Source organism: Sciurus carolinensis, chromosome 7, assembly GCF_902686445.1.
Source record: "Sciurus carolinensis chromosome 7, mSciCar1.2, whole genome shotgun sequence".
In the NCBI taxonomy this organism is placed as follows: Eukaryota; Metazoa; Chordata; class Mammalia; order Rodentia; family Sciuridae; genus Sciurus; species Sciurus carolinensis.
The window spans coordinates 1,470,086-1,492,222 of NC_062219.1; the positions used below are offsets into that span (position 1 = coordinate 1,470,086).

The window sequence follows — 22,137 nt, forward strand, 5'->3', positions numbered from 1 at the left end:
TGGCTGCTCAATCCCAGCAGCAGAGCAGGAAGAGACCCTTGAGGCTGATCTCCCCAGGCGCTGCTGAGCCGATGTTTCTGACAGACTGCTGGGCACTGAGGATCCACTGCTGGGCAGCTATCCAAGTCCTAACTCTGTCTGGGTTCTTCTTGGAAATGGGCTTTTTTCCCCCCAGAGAGAGAGAGAGAAGCTCCTGTGACCTCTGATGCTGTGGTATGTGGGTGGGTCGCCTGGGTCTTCTGCAGCTAGCCTGTACCTCAGAGGGGAGCCTGCTCAGGAGGCCATTGGAGCAGCTTTGAGACCATCTGTGGCAACAGCACCAGACCAGGGACCAACTGAAACAGCTTCTATACCTCCACGCTCCTGGTCAGGAGCTTAGCCAGCTCCTGGTCAGGTTCACCTGGACCCTGCTGCGTGGGCCGTGTTAGCCCTGGCTGGAGCTCGCAGCCCTCGCTCCCTGGCATCTGCAGGTCCTGACTTCCACCTGCATGGCAGGGGTTGCCCTGGCTCTGCAGGCTGCACCCCTGGCTCTGCCCAGCTGTGTTCGTTTCCTCTGGGGAATTTGTCACCACCCAGAACGCTGACCAGTCCTCTGACCAAGTGTCTGTGGCATCTCCTGCTTCACTAGGAGGAAGCTTCACTGGCAGGGTGTCCAGCCTTCTGCTCACTGGGTATCCCGGCTCCTAGGACCATGGAGGGCATTCAAATGCTTGCTGAAAGAAAATCGAAGGCACTGCGGCCAGGAGGCGTCCCAGAATCAAGAAGACCTACGCCTCTCTGCAAGATGGTCCCAGGCTTCCCACCAGGGCCGGAGGGCAGGCACACCCAGCCTGCTCCGAAGGTGCTGATCTCCCACACGCACGCCGCTGCTCCCGCTGACCTCTGCAACCCTGTGCCCTACGCCCCCACTCAGGACTGCACTCAGTCCCCACCTGGAAACCCAGGAGGGCCAGGACCGGCTGCAGCAACCCCACCCCCTTCCTGGCAGCCCCGGGAGAGGCCTGCCCCTGGGCGCGGCAATTCCAGTCCATGGAGCGGGAGGCTTCCCTTGCCCTCAGAGTCTTTCTTCCAGAATCTGCTGTCATGGCTTCATCTGATGCTTCAAGAAGGCCCAGACAGGAAGCCGCAGAGTGGGGAGGAGAACCAGCAGCCCTGACGACCGTCTTTGGTCACTGACGTCACCGGGAGTCCCAGTCCTCAGAGAGGGGGAGCTGGCACCTTCTGAGGGAGGTGGGGTGGAGGGCCTGCAACCCCTTGCCCAGGGCAATGCAAGCCCGGGAGACGGGGCTGCAGTGCTCCCCCGTCCTGGAGCAGCCTGGGCCTGTCCTTGGGTTACTGTGGAAGGAGACAGGACGGAGAGGAACCACACGCCCCCGAGCAGCCCTCTCCTTGGCTCCGGTGATGTCCTATCCTGAAGCGGGAAGACGAGGGGCTGCCCACGCTCAGGTGAAATGGAGAGGGAAAACCTCGGCTTCCTTTCCGTCCTGAGCCAGATGAAGGGGGCATGTTAGGAGAGCCCGCGTCCAACCAAAAGCGTTCCCGGATTCTCCGGGATGACGTGGTAAATGCCGGTCTCATCATTCCAGAGCCAGTTTGAGGAGCCCTGGTTGTGACAGCGTAAGGATCTTCCTTGGCCAGCACTAAGAGAAGGCCTGCCGGGAACTCTGCGCAGGAGGGACCAGAGCTGCAGCTGGCATAAGCCCGAGGGGAAACAGGCTGCAGCGCCCAAGCATGCAGCACCCTGAGGTCTCTCAGAGAACCACGCTACACGCCGAGGCGCAGGACAGAGTCACAGGTCAAAGCCTGGAAAAGGTGGACGCCGTCTCCAGGCCGGGCAGCCGGCGCTGGCTCCCGAAGCCCCACGGCTGCCCCAGTGCCCTTTGTGATGCTCTGAGCCAGCTCGCCACATGGGGTGCGGGTCAGAACACGCTGTCTTTCCACGGCAGCTGGGGTGGCGGTGCTGGTCACGGGGTTGGCTCCGACGTGAGGGCATTACTACGATTTCCTAAGCAGGGCTCCCACGGCAGCTGGTTCCACTGAAGGGGCCCGAGGGTGGCGGGTTTGGGCTCGACCTCAATGAAGCAGACACTGGCTGGTCGCCTGCCCTTCCAGCTCCTGGGTCTACACTGCCAGCCAGCCCTCTACTCCCCGTTTTCACACTTGAGTAAAGGGGGGAAATTATTTAGGGAGTGTTACACCCGGGCCAGAGATGAAATCGGATTAAATCTGAGACGTTCGAGAGCCACATTTTCACTTATGTGTCAACTATTTTATATGGATCTAGGAAAAATCAAAGGCACATTCATGTGACAAAGAGCTGCTCAAAGGTGCCCACGGGGACCGCTACCTCCGCGGGCCAGCAGCCTGCCTTCAGGGCTGCGGAGGCGGCTGTTCTGCTCAGACTTCACGGACCAGGAGTGGACGAGCTACGTTTATAGGTCAGATCCCGGTCACTTTCATTGCTGCTGCTTTAGCCTCTTCTCGCTGTCGTCAAGGTGAGAATTTCAGGATTCAAGGACTTTAATTCCACAGGAGCCTCAGCATCTTAAATGCCTGGTCTCCTCTGTGAAACTGGGAGTGAGAGGAAGAGACCCCCACTCTCCACTGTGGCGTGCACTCGCCAAGGCACCAGGCTGGCGCCAACCACCCTGCCAGGAACTGGGTTTTCAGGCCTGCCCTGCCACCTCTGCTGACCACTGGACATACACTGTCCCCCACTTCCTGATGGCTAAAGCCGCTCATCCTAAAGACAACCCAGGCAGAGGACAGAAGGACACTCAGGGTGCGAGGCCCCCAGGCCTAACAGGTGCCCATGACCACGGTGTGTGCGGAGGTGGCCCTGCACTCCTGGTTTCCATACCGGAGCCTTGCCCACCATCCCATGGCGTGGGGCTGTACTTTACCTGGTGGACGTGCCGGGGATGGGGCGCCCTGTGTCCACCAGCACACACCAGCAGTACCCCGTGGACGGGTGGCACTGTACTGGCTTGTAGAGACCCCCGTGGGCACACTCAGGGATGACCACGTTGTCATTCTTGGGCTGCCGGGCTTCCTCCAGGGCAGACTGGTGTTCCTGGTCACAGGAGGACACTGCAGAGGAGAAGCAAGGGAGAGATGTGAGCAGGCGGAGGAGCCGGCCAGACCAGAGCCGGCCAAAGGCACAGCTGGGAAGGCAGGAAGTGGTGGCCCAAGAGAGGGCTGTGGACAGGCTGGGGACCAGGGAGGCGGGGCAGCATGGCCATGCCGCCTCCCAGCCGCTCCACCCAGGGGCCGTCCCTGATCTGCAGCAGTGAGCACACTGTGACACTCCTAGTGGACAGGGAAGCTCACAGGCAGCACCGTCACCTGGACACGTGTCCCGAGTGAATGACCCCACACCCTCCCAGGTGCATGGGGTGCCAGGCCAGCGGAGGGACACAGACCCCTCTAGGCCTCAGCCACAGGCCTGGAGGCTGGCGAGCGTCTGCAGCCAGGGTCCAGGTGGGGCCACCCCAGGGGACCACACCGAACGCTCCCAGCATGCCGTTCTCCACCGTTCACACCTCCCTGAGGGCACCAGGAAAATACCCACTTTCCCACAAGAGCCCCTTGATGTCCAACCTCAGCAGGACAGGTTCTCAGTGTCCACAGTGTGGTGGCCCCGTACAATGCAGCTCACTGTGACAATCCTTAAACAGCCAGGTCACCAGCCGTTGGGAGACAGTGTGGTGTTGGGAACCTGTGCCTAGTCCTGTGTGCCTGGCGTGAAACCAGATCCAACGATGGGCACAACCCCAGGAGCCCGTGTTCAGTGCACAGAGGCCCACCCTCCTGCAGCTCCAGCTAGCTCCTCCTCTGTGCTCAGACTCGTCTGGCCTGCGTCCACCTGTGTGTCGGCACACACACGCTCTGACTGGCCCACGCCTGGGCTCAAACCAGTAGGCACCTAGGAACCAAGGCCCTGACTCGTTATGGTCACAGCAGAATCACAACAGAACGGTCCAGAAGAGTCTCCATACAGGCTGAAAGACACACCGCAAGATGTGATGGCAGAGGGTGGCCAGGGGTCCTCGCCCAAATGGGAAAAGGTCTGCCATACCCTGTGCTTTAAACCCACATGAAAATCATTGACTCCAGTTTTCAGGGTTTTTCCCATGAACGTGGTTTCACACAGGAAGCCCGAGGAAGCTGCTAAAGGGGCCTCACGCCAGCCCCACCCCAGCCAGGGACAGCAGGTGCAGCATGTAACATGGACAGCACCTGACGCAGGTGACCATCCTGAGGGTCAGGGGAGACTGTGGATGGAAATGGTGGCATGTGGACTGTGTCCACCAATGTTCACTATCACTTTTATTATTTTTCCAGTGCTAAAATGATACCTGGTGTGGAGAAGGCAATCTTGTCTGAGATAAAAATCACAGTCAGGGCGTCTACAGGTAAAATAACACCCAGACTCTGGCTTGGCCAGTAAGCTCACTTACAAATAGGGGTGATCACATATCTAATTTTATAGTTATCCACCTACTCACTATATCACCAAATGTTGCTGTTGGACTTTCAAAAGCACAATTTGTATTCCCTGAAAGAGAACAAGAACCCTTTTCATTCTTCCCTTACATTTCTATTCAGAAAGGACTAAGAGTGACTCCCCTGTGGAGGCCTCAGCTTGAGGCGCAGATGATAAAGACGGGGCTACATCAGGCTCTTTCCAGACTGACTTCTTCAGGATGGTCTCAGAGCAAAGGAGTTGCTCAAACCTCAAAGTTGGCGTTCAAAACTGGCTTACGGCAAGAGAAAAGAAGGGGAAAATGTGCATTAATGGAAGTCTTCTATTGTTTCTTTTAAGTTGCACACATTTTAGTGTGTACTCTAGATTTGCACAGCACATGCACAGATACATAAAGAGAAATCTACCATGAGTAATGTGCTGTCTTAAAGAGGCATCTGCCCAACTACCATAAAAATGACAATGAATCCTATTTCTTTTCCAATTGCCACATAAGTTAATTTAAGACCATGTGAAGAAACTAAGGAAGATGGTTGAACTCTGTGTTTTTGCTCTGTGGATGTCCTCTCCATGGAAGGAAGTCCTCCTTGTGGAAAGAAGTAAGCACTATGGAATTAAAGTGCTCTCTGTGGAATTAAGTCCTCCTTGTGGAAGGAAGTTCTCTCTGTGGAAGGAAGTCCTCTCTGTGGAAGGAAGTCCTCCTTGTGGAAAGAAGTAAGCACTATGGAATTAAAGTTCTCTCTGTGGAAGGAAGTTCTCTCTGTGGAAGAAAGTTCTCTCTGTGGAAGGAAGTTCTCTCTGTGGAAGGAAGTCCTCCTTGTGGAAGGAAGCCCACTCTGCTGTCAGTGCATAATTAAATGTCAGTGTACCAGTTGATGAGGATGGAAACTTCGCTTCAAGCAGACATCTCTGGACAACTCATGGCTCACTGTCCTGTTTGCTTGGCACTTGGTCAGAATTTTTATTAGTGCACAGAATTTGCAGTGTGATTATCTGGCCACAAAACACTTTCTGTGCTCTATCCAAGGACATACTGTATCTATGGAAGTGGTTCTGGAAAATTCTTGAAATGTCCCTCCTGAGGGTTTTATGTCATATTTGCAGGATCCTCATGAGCAAAACAGGACTGATTAAGTCAACAGTCTCTTAAAATCTCCTGAGCATCCTATAAAGTAGCAGAGTCAGAAGAAGCCCTGAATCTGTGAGCACTTGTGCGATGCGGACGGCTTCCTGTGTGACTTCATGGGTAACCTGGCTCTGTGCAGAGAAGTCAAGCTACCTAGGGAAGACACCCTTGTTTTCGTCTAGAAGGACCACAAAGAAGGTGGTGGTCTTGACACAAATCCGTATAACCCAGGGAGCAGAGGCCAAGCAGAAATGATCCACATCCACACTGGGGTCCCCCTCGCGCAGCGCAGCCAGACCCGTCTTCCGCGGGGACCTCCTCCACACTCTCAGGGACGTCGGGGGCGCAGCAGGCAGGAGGGGCTGCCCAGGCACAGCTCTTCCCATCTCAGCAGGCTGAAAGCAAGCGCGTGGGCGACTGGAGGTGGGAGACCATGCCCCACGCACTGTGAGTTCTCACCCTGGGGCGCCAGGACATGCTCCGGAAAGAGCCCCAGGCACGGAGGCCAGCCATCTTCAGAGAGAATGTCGGGGAGAACTTAGGGAGGATCACAGCTCAGCAGGGGGGACTTGCTAGTGCAGCCACAAACTGGGAGGAGCAGAGGGGCCGTGTTGGCAGTGGGCAGGGGGTGGGCGTTCGCCAGGAGTGCGTAGGGAAGGGACATCAGGTTAAGAGTAGGACACGGGACGTTCTCACCTGCTGGGACCTGCCCTGGGTTGTGCAGAGCAGAAATGGTGTCATAAGCCACGTTCACATCTGAGTGGGGAGGAAAGCGTCTGAAGGAATGGTCCTCAGGAAGGAGAGTGAAGTGCGAGATTTCCAGCAATAATGCCACCAAACGCAGATAGAATATGATGATCGTGCTAATGAGCCATATTGCAATATCACATTTCAATACGGAATGACTTTAACTGTATGATTTTCTCTTTTAATAAATCCAAGGAGTTAATTTATAAAGGAAAAAGAACTTAAAAGTAAAGTGGGTAGGAATAATTCTACAAAGGTGTCGAAATGACCCAGGGAAATCAGATGTCAGAAGGGACCCCTGAACCTGTCCGGGAGGCACTGCCCAGGAAGGGTCACCCATCTGCCAAACACCCCGCCGTTGGAAAGAGGAGTGGAGATGCTACCTGGAATTGATGATGGAATTGAAGGGAGACTTTCTATTAGAAGAGGACTGTGGATTTAAAGGTGAATACGAGATTTAAAACTCTATTCAGTGAGGGTCTTGCTGCTGGAGAATTAGGGCCTGAGTAGAAAACTTGTCATACAGATATCAGAGATGGGACTAGCGGGACATGGAGGCACCGAGGCAGCCAAGGCAGGATGGCCAGTGAGGGTCGGGCAGGGCCAGAACAAAGGAGCATGGGAAGGTCTCCTGATGAGGTCAGCCTCCTGCCTGAGGAAAGTGGACACAGTAGGCGACCCGATCAGACAGACACTCCTGTACTCTGCTCCTAGCAGGGGACCCAATGCAAAAACTAAAACAGCCGCATGGACAGAGGGGGCACCAATCAATAGTGGTGAGGAGCGCGTGTACAGGGAGGAGATAAGGGGAGGAGGAAAGTCCAGAGACCTTAAAAGAACAGGCCAGAACTCCCACCAGACTCCCAGCTCAGGGCCCCTCTCTCAGGAGAAGTCTGTCTGTATCTCTGTCGCCTTGGAATGTGCCTGCTGCTTGCTCGCTGTCTCCGTCCTGCTCTTCAGGTCTCTGCTGAGCGGAGACAGTGAACCCAGCACCCGTAGACGGAACAGCATAGCTCTGAGCCTATGTCATTACAGGGGCAAAGGTCAAGCTCTGGACCAGCACCCAGAGTCTCCGAGCTGCAATTCCAGGACCGAATCACTGGTCTGATGAATGTTAGCAAGAGACTCATCTCAGGGACACAGAGTCCTCGTCCCCCTGGGTGGATGAAGTCAGCAAGCTGCTCGGTTACAGGGTGACAATTGTCTACGGTACATCATCACCACTGAGTACACGTGGGACATGCCTGTCAGACCCAGAGACACGGGGTGAAGAGCTGTATGAAGAAAAACAGGGGCCATGACCCCAACAGAAAACTCCAAGTCCATCCGGCATGGCTGCTCCATTCCTGCCTCAGCCTCGCGCCCGCCCCTGGCACGTTGAGCCCTGGGCACCAGGAGTCTGCTCTGCTTGGCTCGGGGCCGCCTCCTGCAGCGAGGCTCCGGCAGCTGCCCTGCTCTGAGCGCTGCAGGTCGCCGCGGGCGCTTGGTCTCTGGCAGCCCCACGGGAGCAGACTGGACATGAAATCAGCACGCTGGCAACAGTCTTCCTCTGTATTTTCTCACTAAATATTAGGCTAAGGACACAATTCCAATTCCAGTTTACCTCCATAAATGTCAAGTTTCATAACCATGTAATGACTTTTTATTTTTAGAAAACCACCTTTGTGAAGTTGGTAGAATGCCTATTGGGGAAAAAAGAAATTATTTCCAAAACTAGCAGAAGATGCCAGTGGCTTACCCTGCACCCTACCCTGCGCCCGCCAGTTACCCAGATCATCCGACGACCGAGGGGACAGACTCAGCAAGAGCCCGAGATGCTCATCCTCCTGGACCAGGGTGTCCGGGTTCCAGAATGAGGGTGCTGAGGCTCCTCTAGAGGCAGCAACGACTGACCCATCGCTCCTGGAGGGTGCCTCCGGCTTGGGCCCTGCCCCTACCACCTGCACGTGCTGCGCGTGACCCTCACGGCTGGCCTGTCCTGAGCGCCTTCGCCTACAGTGCTGTACCTTCTGGCAGGTACAGAATCCCAGGGAGCCCTGGGCTCGGAAGCCCCCAGACTGCTCATGGGACCACGCTGGGTCTGCACCCCCAGGGCTGAGGGCCCAGGACTCTGACCCAGCACCTCGCGCTCCACTGCTTCTGTGGTCCAGCTCCCCGGGTCCCTGCGTGGCTACCCGTGCCCATGCCTCCCGGGCCTGAGCACATCCCCACGGGTTCCCGGGTGCAGAGGGTGGCGGGCCTGCACGCCTTCCTCCACATGCTCTGTCCCTGGAGGAGTTGGGAGGCCGTCCAGACGTGCCTGGTATACGAAGGACTGCCTGAGCTGTTGCTGGGTAGCTGCCGACGCCACAGAGTCCTTCAGACATTTGCGACAGGTGTGGAGAGCGTGCCCGCACCTCACCCTCACCGTTCAACTAGGAAACACGGGGGCATGAAATCCAGCACTCTCCGTGTGCCCTTATTTCATATCTGGTTTGAACTGGTAAATTCCAATTCTGTTCACTTCTCAGTTATTTCTATGTTGAGTACAAAGAGGAAAACAAGCAGATTTAATTTTTTATGTCAAAGTGTTTTTATTTCCTTCTCTGGTAATTCTTCAATGTTTGGCAGGCTGTGCTGCGTGAACTGGAGAACATAAAGCCATTGGAAGACACGTTGGGTGGGGCCTCGGTTCCGACCAGCCTGGGCACAAGGCCTCTCTGCCCTATGCAAGTGGTGGCAGCCACTGGCCAGTGGAACCTGCCCTGCTCCGGATGCCTGTGCCCCCCATGTTCCTCCTCATCAGAAGTGAGGAGGGGGCTGGGAGGGGATCAGCCTCAAGGACGTCAGCAGGAGCTGGCCGCCTGTCACCAGGTGAGGACAGAGCGGGGCGCCCTGGGAATGGGAAGTGAGCCCCGGCCAGACAACAGGGGTGCTGTGTGCTGACTCCAGCCCTCAGGACCGCGGGGGCTTTGAGCACTGCGGCCAAGGCGTCCTCTTACGTATCTAGCCGGCCCAGACAGCATCAGACCTGCCTCAGGAGAAGGTCAGAGGGACTGCTGGATGGCACTGGTGTTTAGAAAGGAGGACAGACGTCCTGCTCATGGAGGGACTAGAGAGCACTGGCCCGTCACTCAGTGGCCTCGGACTTCAGGAACATGACGTCCTGATGCAAACGCGTTCGGCTACAGCAAGGCAGTCGCCTGACGGGAGGGCTTGGTTCATTTTTATTCAGGTGATGACTTTGTGACTTAAACGGCAAAACTCTCAGAAAACTGTCACAGAAGACAAATCTGTCTGGTGAAGGCCATGTTTTAAATACTTGTAGCTGACATCATGCCCACTGATGAAAGAATGGATGTTTTTACTTTAAGATTGGAAAACGACCCCACTTCTTTTCTGTCATTATATTGGCCGTACTAGGCAATGCCATAAAGACAAGAAAAAGACCGCCATAAAGTCTGGAAAGAAAGATACAGAACTCCTTAATCACACGTGACAGGATTGCGTATGTAAGAACTAAAGGAAAAAAATGCAGGAGTAGCTATATATAAAAAAAAAATCTGTTAGTTAACACACAAAACCACCCACATTCTATACATTGGTACCAATTAGTTGGAAAATTTAAAAATTAAAATCCTTTGTTATAATAGTAAAATATAAGATACTTAGAAATAAATTCATGAAAATATGTGAAAAATTTCAAAACATTGCTAAGAAAAATTCAAGGAATCTGTAATAAATGCTAATGGATAAGAAGACTCAATATCGTCACAGTTAATTCCCCCAAATTGATCAATGAAAACAGTATAACTCCTATCAAAATGCCAGGAAGACTGTTTTAGTAGAAATTGACATAGTGATCAGTGTATGTAGAAATGCAAAAGACTCAGACGATCCAAAGTATTATTCCTCCAAAAGAAAACAGGTGGAGGACTAATGTTGCCACGTTTGAAACACAATTACAGAGCCAGTCGTCTGGACTGCGTGTCAGTGGTTGAGGACAGGTAAACAGTGACTGGAAAGAATAGAGCCAAGAACAGAGTGAAATGCGTGTCCAGCTGACACCTGACAAGCACCAAAGCACTCCAATGAGAGGGGCCGGCCTCCTCCAGAGAGGACTCCAGGACACGGACGTCTGCGTGCCGGCTACGGGAAAAGCTCAGCACGCCACGCAGTCTGTTTAGTGGATCAGAGATGCAGACATAAAAGCTAGAAAGGTAAGGACTCTACCAGGAAGTGCAGGGGACACCAGGTGACTCTGGGCTGATGGGCTCTGGGGCAGACTAGCCACAGGAGAAAGCCTGGGCACGGACTTCATTAAAACACAGGAGCGCCGACACAAGGACACCATCAGGAAAGCCGGAAGGCAGGCCACGACGGGAGACGGCTCCCAGCACACGCCAGACAGAGCTCCCAGAGTCCCTCCCATCAAAACACACGCCCAACAAGCACACCTGAACACTCCGCAGACCCTGTCACACCCCAGTGCCACCGGGGCCGCCGTGGGCAGAATGGGCCCCTGTGGCCTCCTCACAGAATGGCTGGCGCAGGAAGGAAGGCCTCATAACGAGGACGGTGCGCCCGCCTGCTTTCTTCCCAGAGGACTGCCTGCCCTGCTGTATGTGCTCTCTGGTGAGGACAGAGCTCTCAGCCGGACAAGGACGTGAGCCCCGGCAGTCAGGCTACGTCCAGCAGCGTACGCTTGACTTTCCTTTGTTGATGATGACCTGGCGCCTTGCAGTGCTGACTGTGTAGGCAAAGGAAGTTCCCTTAGGGCGTGGGGACGAGACCACCAGAGTGCATCGGGTTTGTCCAGCTCCCGTGTCCAGCGGACGTGGCTTCCTGCTGTTCTAACCCAGAAGCGGCCGCCATGTCCTCCCAACGGGATCACAGTCTTGCACGGCCACCTGTGTCCCTAGCTTGGCCTCCTTGGTGAGCTCCCTGATGGCCTGCTCATTTCTGCGGCCCCTGAATCCACTGCCTTGGCTTCGGATTGCGGCCTGGTTTCTGCAGCCTGCTTGTAGCTCTGACGCGCATGGACTCGTCTGTTTACCTCCGGAGTCTTCTGCCAAGTCCCAATTACTGTTGCAATCACAACTGGAAGGCTCGGAAGTGCCTCTTTTCCTCAGCCGGCACCACACTCATCCCTGATGGTGCCTCTGTGGGCCCCTCCAGCCCCCTTGGGCTTGCTCCCTCTTCCAGGGAAAAGCAGAGTGCGCCTGGGCCTGGCTCTGTCCCTCCCACCTCTGCGGTGCTGCGCTTACCCCAGAGCAGGTGCCTCGCCCTTCCCGAGCCTTTGGCTCCCATGGGTGAGCCTGCCATGGCCAAGCACGCTTGCATCTTGAGGCGTCACCTGTGTGCTCCTGCCTCCTGGGGCCTCTGCTGTTGCCGTGAGAAGGACACCCAGATGAGGACACGTGGCTCCCGCCCAGACCGTGCAGCCCGGGCCGCCAGCAGAGCCACCCAGCTGGCAGGTGCAGGAGAAACGACTGGCTGGCCGTCATGACGGTGCGGCTGTGATGAGAACAGTCTGAGGCGGTGGTCACCACCTCCCCTAGCGTCTTCAGGCCTACACGCAGTGTTTCCTACCTTCCCTCCAGTGAGGCTCCTGACGAGGTCACCAGACAGGGTGCTGCTCCAGGCATGAATCCTCTCTTTGGCAAGCAGCCCTTGCTGCTGACGTGCATGCATTGAGCTCAGAGAGCAGCCTGTGTCCAGCCAACACTACAGACGAGGCCTTGGGCCAGCAAAAGGATGTGAGGCTGGGGAGGAAATGTCCACTGCAAGGACAGACCCACGGGGCCAGGACCCTCCTCAGCCAGACCAAGGACTGCCCATAGGCAATGCAAAGCCACCTCACCTATGCTTTGAAAACTCTGGTAGCCTGCTTTCAGACATGGGGCCCACTTAAGGGACAATGACAGTCTTATCCGGGCGGGGGCTTAGAGACACATACAGCACAAGCACTGGTGACCATAACAACATTACGCAGGAAGCTTATTAGCACTGGGCAACAGAGCTACAGCCCCATTAGAGGTACAGGCTCTGTGCTCCTGTGGCCAAGACCCCAATTTCACCTATTTCTGCACACGGAGCCTGTCGACATGCTAACTAAAGGATGAGACTGACATCTTACTCTGCTAGTTTTGAAATGAGTACGAATGCTGTTGGGCTTAAACAGTGTGAAGGATACTCAATACTGGGCATAGGCCTTGGTTTTTCCAGGGAACACAAACCCCTGCATAGAAGGGAGCTCTGGGAGGTGTTATGAAGTTTAAAAAGGATTTCATAATTTAAAGTGAAAGTTTGTTCATTCGATCCCACTTTCTGAAAGTGTCTGCATCTCACACCTGCTGGCAGGTTTGGAGACAGACGGAGGAAGGCCGACTACCGGGTGTCTGTGGGAGACGAGGTCAGAGGCCTTGGAAAAAGGAGGCTCCTCTGCTCAGGCTTAAGGGGCTACAGAGGCAGCCCTGGAGTCAGGTTGAGTGCTGTGCTGGGGGCACTGGGCAGGGAAAGGGCAGCGGAGAACCAGTGGGTCTCAGGTCGGGATGAGGCGTGTGGCAGAATTACTCCTCCGGAGGTGGCCTGAACTCAAGGTGGAGCTGTGCACTGTGTGTCCAGGGCCAATCTCCACCCCTGTTCGCTCTCAGCTGAGACACTTCCCGTCTCCTGTGACCACTGAGGGACAACGGTGGACATCTACTACTTCGCTCCTCGCTACACAGTGGCTGCCTTGGCAAGCCAGTGCATCAGAGAAATGCCCTGCAGGAGGTCGCCTGGGGCATGGGACCCCCCTGCTCCCGAGCAGCGGACAGGGTGCTTTTGTCCAGGCGTCCCTCAGCGTGCTGCGTGAGGCCTGACAGTCCACGTTTCTCACGAGCTCTTGGATGATGCTGAGGACAAGCCGGTGCTCTCATTTGCCAGAGGCCTCCCCATATGGGCTCCCTGTGTTTTAGGACTGATTACAGTACTTGATTTGTAAGCATGCTGTCTTCATCAGTCATGGCGTCTCTTGTGGTTCTCCTCTTAATTAGGTAACAGATGAGATGATCAAAGAAGGCAAGGAATAAAATAAAGAACGATGCCTCTTTAGATTTTGATTTGCTAGAAATGGCAGAGGGTAGGGAGGGAGGGAGGTGGGAGAAAGGCCTTGGAACTTAGAGTTTTAATGAAATGACATTATTCGCATGTCCACTTTCAATGAAAGATCAAAGCAGCATTTTCAGTGCTAAGATTTTGCCTATAATTAGAATATATTTATGATCTGCTTATAATTTAATTCCAAAGACAGATTTTAAGATGATATTTTAGATCCAAGGTCCCTGCCTTCCTGGAACTAAGTGTTCTGCATGTTCCCCTGCAGTGCTTGCCGCAGAGCGAGGTGCACAGTGAATCTTCACCAGGAAGAAGCCGAGGATCAGGCGGGGCTGGCTGCCCATGGATGGCACGGAGGTGAGGCCGGTCGGGCAAGCGCTCCCGGGCAGGGTCTCACCACGCCTGCTCCTTCCAGCCGCAGCCAGCTCCCTCAGGGGCAAAGCAGGATGCTCACGTTGAGATTCGTATGTAGAAGGGCAAAGGGTTGGGTGAAAGGCTGGGTCCAGCTTTTCCAGAAAGAAAATGATGGCTGCAGATGTTCTTCTGATTTATTTCATCCCTTATTTTTTTATCACAGCAACAGACTCAGAATCAAAGTCACCTCTGATTATAAATCATCTCCAATGTGAAACACGAATCCTGGACCCCAGACAGGGGAGAGGACATTGTACTCCCAGGTCAGGACCAAGACGGCCCTTGCAGAGGTCCTCAGAGTCCCCGGCTGGAGAGCTGCTCCCAGACCACAGTCCCCTGCCCGCCTCTCCTCATTTCCTGGACTCTGGTGCCCACAGAGCGGTGCCTGCCTCCCTCTACCAGTGCCAGCCACACAGAGGCGGTCTTGGAAGAGTGGCGCAGCTCCCTTCCTCCCATCGACTTTACTCTGCTCTGCTCACTAGCCTGCAGCTTCCTGCGGCTCCCCGCCCTCCTCCCAGGCCCGGCACAGAGCCCCGGATGCTTGTCCTCCCTGCCACCTGGACGGGGGTCTCTCCTGGTGCCTCTGTGCAGTGCTGCAGGCTCCTGGTGGCTCCTGCTGCCCTCCCCAAGTCCGTGTGGTGCTGAGTGGCCACCCTGGTCTGCGCTCACACGGACCCAAGGACATCGGTGCATTTGTTTCTGAGCAGGACCTTTGGGGATTAATGAGGTAGACGAAATTGTCCTGGAAATGTGCTACAGAAATGTTGCTGCCTTTTCCTTTACAATCCTGTAGGATTGACTGATGGGTCCCATGTGAAGGAAGTCAGGAGGAGTGGTCTGCTTCGTATCCAGATGCCTTACAGAAAGACCGGAACAGCTCACACTTTCCAGAGGAGCCCACAGTGAGGCCCGTGCTTCCATCTGCTTCAGCTGTCACAGGACGGGGAACAACCGCCGGCCTGCAGCTCCCTGTGAGGACTGCTGAGGCGGGCACCAGCCTGTCCTCACCACCAGCACCAGATGCCACGCCCCTCCCTCCCGAGGTGCAGGCCCCAGGACCCGCCAGCAGGCGCATGTGTGCGGAACAGAGGTTCTGTCAAGGGCGGGGTGACCTCTGCTTAAGAGGCAGGGAGGGAGACCACCCGAGGCTTGAGGAGAGCCGGACCTCGGGGCCGGCCAGTCCTTCCTCCCAGGAGTGCTGCTGCAGCAGAGCCCAGCGAAGTCACGGGCTACCAGGGAGGGCCACCGGGAAGGACGGGAGGCCGTGCGAGCCCGGCACAGTCCTCCTCTTCTTGGAAGACGCTGCCCTGGGCCCTCTGTGTCCTTGGGAAGGCCTGCTTCTGTCAGGAGCCCCGCGAGCCTCAGCCTGCTCCAGGGCTGGTCTCCTCCTTCAACAGGACAACGGGAAGTACGTGCTGTGTTTGCAAGGAAGTGACTCAGATGGCCAGCCTCGAGAGAGGACTGCAAAACCACAGGAGAGGCCACGGAGGCCGTCTTTCAAGTCTAAGACAAGAGTTTCTGCAGCCCCCCCACATCCGAGACCTTCCCTTCCCCGCCTCCCTCGAGGGCACTTTCTCAGACCCCCTGAAGACTCGGTACGTGCTGGGCATGTGTCTCTTCCCAGGAGCTAGTCGGGGTCTCAGCTCCTAAGTTACTGTCACTGTCCCAGTTTATAGATGAGGACGTGGCACAGCAAGCAGGTCGTGTCCCCTCCTCTGGACCCTCGTAACAGCAGAGTCAGAGCCCCACTGCTGACCACCATGTGGTGGCCTCTGGCACCACCCCAGCAAGCTGCAGGGCAGGGATGAGCATCACCCGCGTGTCTCCTGCAGAGACGGCCCGCTGAGAGGGGCCTTCTGCCAGGGCTCTGCAGTAAGTGGTGGACTCAGATCACCACCGAGTCCTCCAGCCCCAAGTCCATGCTGCTCTTGTCAGAATCAATCCTGTGGGCTCAGCTCTGACTGGGTGGGCCTTCCTGAAGTCAGCCCTGCCCTGGGCTCAGCTCAGGGAGTGTCTCGGTGACCCGTGTTGGTGCCTTGCCTCCTCAGGTCTTAGCCAGGTAAGGCCCAGCCTGGTTCTGCAGACCAAGAGTGAGTCTTCTGAGAGTGCCACAGGACTCGGTGACCAGTTCCTGGGGTGGGTCGAGGGTCTGGACAGGGCCAGACCAGGAGGAGTGTGGCCTTTACCGTGGAGCGGCTACCAGCGGTCCCCAGGAGTCTGGGACAACCTGGAGCAGTACCTTCCATGTGGACCAGGCATGCTGGGAAGTGCTGGCACTTGCTGGTGACTTTCAACCTGATCACTAGGTCCAAAAAACCCAGCAGAGGCAAAGCAGAAGGCCTGCCCACCTGCTGGCACAGAACGACTGGAATCACACAAGCACAGACCAGCTGGGCTGCAATCCGGAGTCAAAGCGGAATGTTGGATTGTGTAGAGGCAAATGAGGGGGGAGGGGCAGGGGAAGGAAGGGTGGTGGACTGGACAGACGTCAGTGCCCGGGGTCACCTACGATCCCACGATGGAGTGACTCTTTTCATCGCACACACCCAGAGGAAGGGAAGTGGCACTCTGTGTACAAGGAGTCGAATGCATTCTGCTGTCGTGTGACTAAAGAGAATCAATGCTTTAAAAGGAGGTCTCAGGCCGTGACGCATGGACACCATGGCAACACTGCCCAAAGCTCTCAGCTGTCCTTGGTCCTGCTTCCTGGGGGACCATGGCCCACTTCGCTCCACTGGGAGAACTTTGGCTGCCAGGATTCACGCTCCCCATCGGTCCGAGCCCCAGGGTGGGTGGCAGCTTAAGGCTGGCTGGGTTGCCTGTGGTACACCCTGTTCCTGTCTCCACTGCTGCCACAGCAGTTCTCAGAGTACTTCCCCAGGGGACCCAGGGTGCCATGGGCCCACGAGACATCAGCCACCACGGCGGCCATTCTGGTGAATCGGGAGTCTCAGTGCCAACACAAATCTGAGGTATCAGCAGACGCAACCCCTCTTTGGGATCCTCGGTACCAGTGTGTTTGGAGATATAAGGAATTCTTATGCTAAAAAATTTGAACACTCCCAAATTAGACTATAAACTTAGACTATTTAAGAACACGGACCTTGTGCTATGGATCTCTTTTGCCCTGGCCACGCACTGGAGTCTCACAGTAGTGGCAGATCTACATGCCACGGGCTCTGCACATGCCTGCTAGACTGGCCCTTGCTCAGTTCTCACCACTCGGTGAGTTTGGTGCATAGAGATGTCATTCCAAGAGGAGGAAACCAGAGGCTGAGCAACAGCCAGGAGCAGGCGGCCCAAGGCCCAGGCTCCGCTGCCTCCTGTGGCCTCAGGCCAGGGCTCCCCAGTGCCAGGGTGCTGCTGGGAGGAGGGTTCAGTGACCACCCAGAGCCAGGTCTTCATCCAGGTGAGTTGATCCCATCTGCAGGAAGATTCTGGAGGAGGCTCTGGGACCCGAGGGGCAGACTGAGAGGGGCCTGTCAGACGCGCTCAGCTCCGCAAGCGGCCCTGCCTGTTTGGCCTCCCCCGTAAGGTCAGACCCTGGGCATCGTCCTGCCTTGAACCATCAGAAGACCAAAACCTCCACCGGGAGGCCCCCATCTCCACAGGGAAAACAGGGCTCTGCGGGCCCTCCGGCCCTCCCTCTGCCCCCAGACCCCATACCCTGCTGAAAGGCACTGTGCCCGCTGCACCATGGCTTGGCAGGAACCTGCATTTCCCAACAGTATTGTCACAGACCTCTTGAGAGATGAAGAATCATGTCCTTGTAAGACTTGAGACCCAAAAAGCAAGGCAGGAAAAGGTCATTGAAACTGAATCCAAAATGCACGCGCAACGCTCATGTCATGACCTGAGAGACACCGAGCTCAACGTTCCAGAGCGGCCGTGGGCGTGTAGAGGATCCATCACCTGGAGATGGCCTCTGGGCTGGCCACCACCTGCCCAGGACGCCTGCCAGCCCCTCCCTCCTTTGGCTCGGGGCACTTGCCCCACACCTGCTTTCTCGCACTCGAGACCTGAGCGTCTTGTTTAGTTTACAGCCCTTCAGACAAGGAATATCCTGGCAGAACTGCCTAAGCTGGATGGCTCTGAGGGCTTCGCTTCTGCAGCTCGGCAGCAGCACAGGACCCTGCTCCCCATCAGGGAAGCGGTTCCGCGGTGGGTTCCAGGGTGCCCGTGCCCTCTGTGGGGCCCCACACTGCCTGGGCGCAGTGCTCCGAGGGGGAGGGGAGCCAGCTCCAGCAGAACCTGGGGACGTGCCGGTGCTCTCAGAGGCCAGGGCCCTGGCAGGGACGGTGCCCTGCATGTTGTCCTGTGACTTCACATGGCTCGCCAAAGGTCCTACCTTCTCTCTGTGGCCATTTTTAGCAGAATTGCTTGGTGCTTCAGGAGTGAAGCTGAGATCCCTCAAGTGAACTAGCACAGTCTCTGCTCCCAGCTCCGCACACTGGGACGTTCTCCAGCTCTGTGGGGCGTGGTGGAAATGCCAGCTCCTCGAGAACTGTGGTTTCAGTGCCTGCCCCCACCCAGTGACCTGCACTCTGTCCCTGTCACACGTCGCCCCTGCCTCCCTTGCTCTTGACCCACTAAGGGCAGCTGCCCCCCAGGCCAGGCCTGCAGGCCCCTCGCAGGGTCTCCTTGGCCCACCAGGGCACTCGGAGCCTGGCAGCCTCCAGCAGCCCTTCACCAGGTGCCAGGTGCTGTCATGTCTGTGGAAAACGGGGCTGTGGGGACACTGGTTGTGCGGCTTCCCCAGTATCCTGTCCTCATCCTCTGGGGGTGGGGAGCCCCTCTTCACCATGGGCATGAGGCCAGAAGTCACTCACCCCCAACTCCAGGGAGGGGCCCATGATCCCAGCACAGCCAGGGAGCAGTTCTTGACCCTCTGGTCACAGAGACTGGTTCAGGGATGAAACCATGACCCAAGACAGGCACTGGAACCAATTCCAGGACTTATACTTAAAAAAGGACACTTCAGTGGGATGCTTCCAGCCGGGGCTCAGGTGGAGAGAGTAGATGAGACTGTGGAGTCAGGAACAAGGACCGAGGGGCAAAGCTTCTGCAGGCCAGGTGTCCTCAGACAGCACCTGCTGGTCTGCAGGACGTGCGGCCAGCACACAGCCACAGATGTGCAGAAAGCTAACTGACCAATGAACTCTTCCTGGAATTGTTTATAATTCCAGGCATTAAGGGATTATGAGAACCCATTCACAAGAAATTGCTTCAGTTCACTACATTGTGGCATTCAAAGGCTTAAGACAGAGCCGTAAAGTAATACTGCTGGAGTGTCTTGCATATTTTAAGCATGAGAGTCACCTGGAGACCACAGTACTACTTCCCATGGCCCCTGTGCAGGGTGGGGACCCCACAGACGGCACAGAAAGCTTCACTTTCCAAGGCCCGGCAGAGACGGTTCTACAGTCACCCAGCTACAAGAGCCAAGCTCCAACCCGCCACCCCAGAACTGGAGCAGTCGGGGCATGAGCGAACAGCCACCTGAGGGGACAACCTGAAGGCTTCCTAGGAAGCTGGACACACTCTGAGAAGATGGCCCAGCGGGCCTCTCCTGGCACTGGGCCAAGCCAGTCGTGACTCGTGTCCACAGAAGCTTGAATGTGGCTGTCTACGCAGCTTCGTTCAGTTGCCCCCAATAGGAAGCAACCCACCCGCCTTCCGGAAAGTGAGTGCACAAGCTGGTCCGTCCAGACCAGAAAGCAAATCGGCACTGAAAGCCATGAGCCCTCGGCCACGGCAAGACACGGAGGAGACGAGCGAGCAGTAGCTGAGTGCAGGAAGCCACGTGCCACCTGGCTCCAGCTGCTGGCTTTCCAGAAAAGGCCAAGCCAGGAGACTAGGAGACAGCACAGAGGGCAGGGAGGAGAGGGCGGGCAGGGGCACCTGCTGGCCTTTCAGGTACTGAAACTCACCCGCATGACGGGACGGTGGGGACTTGCCACTGGCCAGTGTTGAGGCAGTGGTGGTGCAACCACGGTGTGAGTCAGCAACCTGTCGGCACAGGCCGGGCAGGCCCCGCGAAGTGCTGAACGCCAAGCTCGAATCCGGTACTGACTCATGGCTCGCCGCTGGGCGAGGCCACACGCCCACCTGGGGACGGCCCCTCGAGTCCTCCGCTCCTCCCCACCTTTCTGTTGCCCAAAACTCCAAATCTTTGTCACTTATACAAATGACTGAACATGTTTTCAAACTACCCTGGAGAGCACAGAAGTATTCAGTACTTTATTAAGTACCTACTGGATATTCAACATGGACTTTCATATTATAAAAAACCACAGAGGAAATTTTAAGTAATTTTAAACATGGAGGCGAGACATGAAGAGAAAGAGCTGAAGTAATTTATTGATTGGCTTTGCCTCAGTCTAAGATTTCTTACATACCCCTAATGTCACATCATGTGGAGTTTGGTTGTGACATGTTGCTATTTTGAAATTAATACAATGACTTTAGATGAAATGTCTTAGCATTCACAAAAAAATGTAATATTGAAAGTGCTTAAATTGAAAAATATCTGGAGCTACTCAAAGCTCTTTCCAGCCCAACCTTTGAAAGGAATGGTTCCACTTTCTTAGTTTTACAAATTGACTTCTCAAATGAAGAAAGTGGACTTTTTTTTTCTTGATGCAGAATCACACCAAATAGAAAAACAATATGATTTCCAAGTTTCCAAACAAAAGAGAAAAAACGCCTTTTAGTTGAAAATAATCTTGGAAAATTTACTTCTGAAGTCGAGTTCAGAAGTTAGGAGCAGGCGCAGCAGGACAGGAGGGCCTGTTCTCCCAAGGGTCCCACACTTGCACTGTCCTCTGTGGGCCTCCAGCAGCGCGTCCCGGTGCCCCGGACGTGGTGGACACTAGCCCTGCAGGCTGGGCATTGCTCTGACACTTTCAAGCTCAGCTAAGAAAGGTTCAGAAGCAGATTAATCTGCAGATGTACAGATGGAAGGCTCGCCTCCTAAGACGGGCTGTTCCACGCCCGACGGGCACTCTGCCATCCTGCGTCTGCACTGGGCACAACCCGCATCACCGTGCCACTGTGTGAACGCCCCTGGCGCTCAGGCGGCACAGAGGACGTCCAACAATGTGCCCTCCTGCAGAGGGGTGGACACTGCTGTGCGCTGGGAAGCGCGTGAGGCTTTTATCAGCTTAACTGAACTTGGCTGGTTTTCATAAAGACAGTTTCATTAAAAAAAAAAAAATCACTGATGAAAAATAACTATTCCATATAAAATATCTGTGGTCATGAACACAAGAGCTAAATTTGGGAGAAATTCTCCCATGGAGCCAGCGTTGGATAGGCAAGAATTAGCTCCATCCCTGTTTAGGATGGAAACACCAGAGATCAGCAAGAAGCCACCCACATGGCTGCTGCTCATCTCTCCCCTTGCTACGGGGCTACAGAGCCCTTCCTGTTGTAAAGGGATACTTCAGGAAAGAAGACCGCACTCCAGGGGACAGTGGGAGGAAGGACAGGGCATAGTCAGCCGAGTCTCACCTCCACAGGTCTCCTGGCTGACTGGCTTTACCTTCAGGGCCAACAACCCTCAGGAAGGGAGCACTCTGTCCTGCTTGTGGGGATCGAATGTGTCCCCCAAGTTGCTATGTGTAAGCCCTGCAGGTGGGGCTTGGAACATGAGTATTTGAGATAGGCCCTCCGCCAAGGGCGGGGCCCGGTCCTACAGGACCAGTGTCCACATAGGAAAAGGAAGAGGCAGTAGGGACCACAAAGGCAGGGCCGTGGAGGACAGCGAGGGCCTCTGGAGAAACCGGCCCTGCCCTGCCGTGATCTCAGAAACCCAGGCTCCAGGAGTGGGAGGCAGTAACTTCGTTGTCTAAGCCACCTGTCTATGGTGTTCTGTTAGGGTAGCAAAAGCAGACATTTGCTTTTTGAAGAAAGCCCAAGGAATTTTTCCCTGATGATTTACTAAACAAATATTGTGAGCAGGGAATGGCATTTATTTACAGGCCAGACTGTCAGATACAAGACAGACACCAGGTTGAGTGTGAGTTTCAGATACACTAAGAACAAATTTTACATACTACATATATATAGGTGCCATGCAGAATTTCTATTTTTAAATAACATTGTTCTCTATTTTTCCCCATTTACCACCGCTGTTTTAATGAGCTTCATTAGCTTAAAATGAAGTCCCTGATGAAGGACTTGTATCTTGAGTACACAAGGAAATCTAATATTCGATGCCTTCAAGAAATATTGTGCCCTGTTTTACACATATGTAATTATAAGAAAAATCTGAAATATGTCC

General features: G+C 55.1%; 1 protein-coding gene across 2 annotated transcripts in view; it reads right to left on the minus strand.

Moving 5' to 3' along the window:
- Smoc2 (SPARC related modular calcium binding 2) overlaps nucleotides 1–22,137 on the minus strand; it is a 164,484-nt gene that overhangs the window by 44,994 nt on the left and 97,353 nt on the right. For both annotated transcript variants that reach the window (XM_047558715.1, XM_047558717.1), the window contains exon 8: nucleotides 2,904–3,090. In XM_047558715.1, the coding sequence (XP_047414671.1) occupies nucleotides 2,904–3,090 (187 nt within the window). The remainder of the gene's footprint in view (nucleotides 1–2,903; nucleotides 3,091–22,137) is intronic.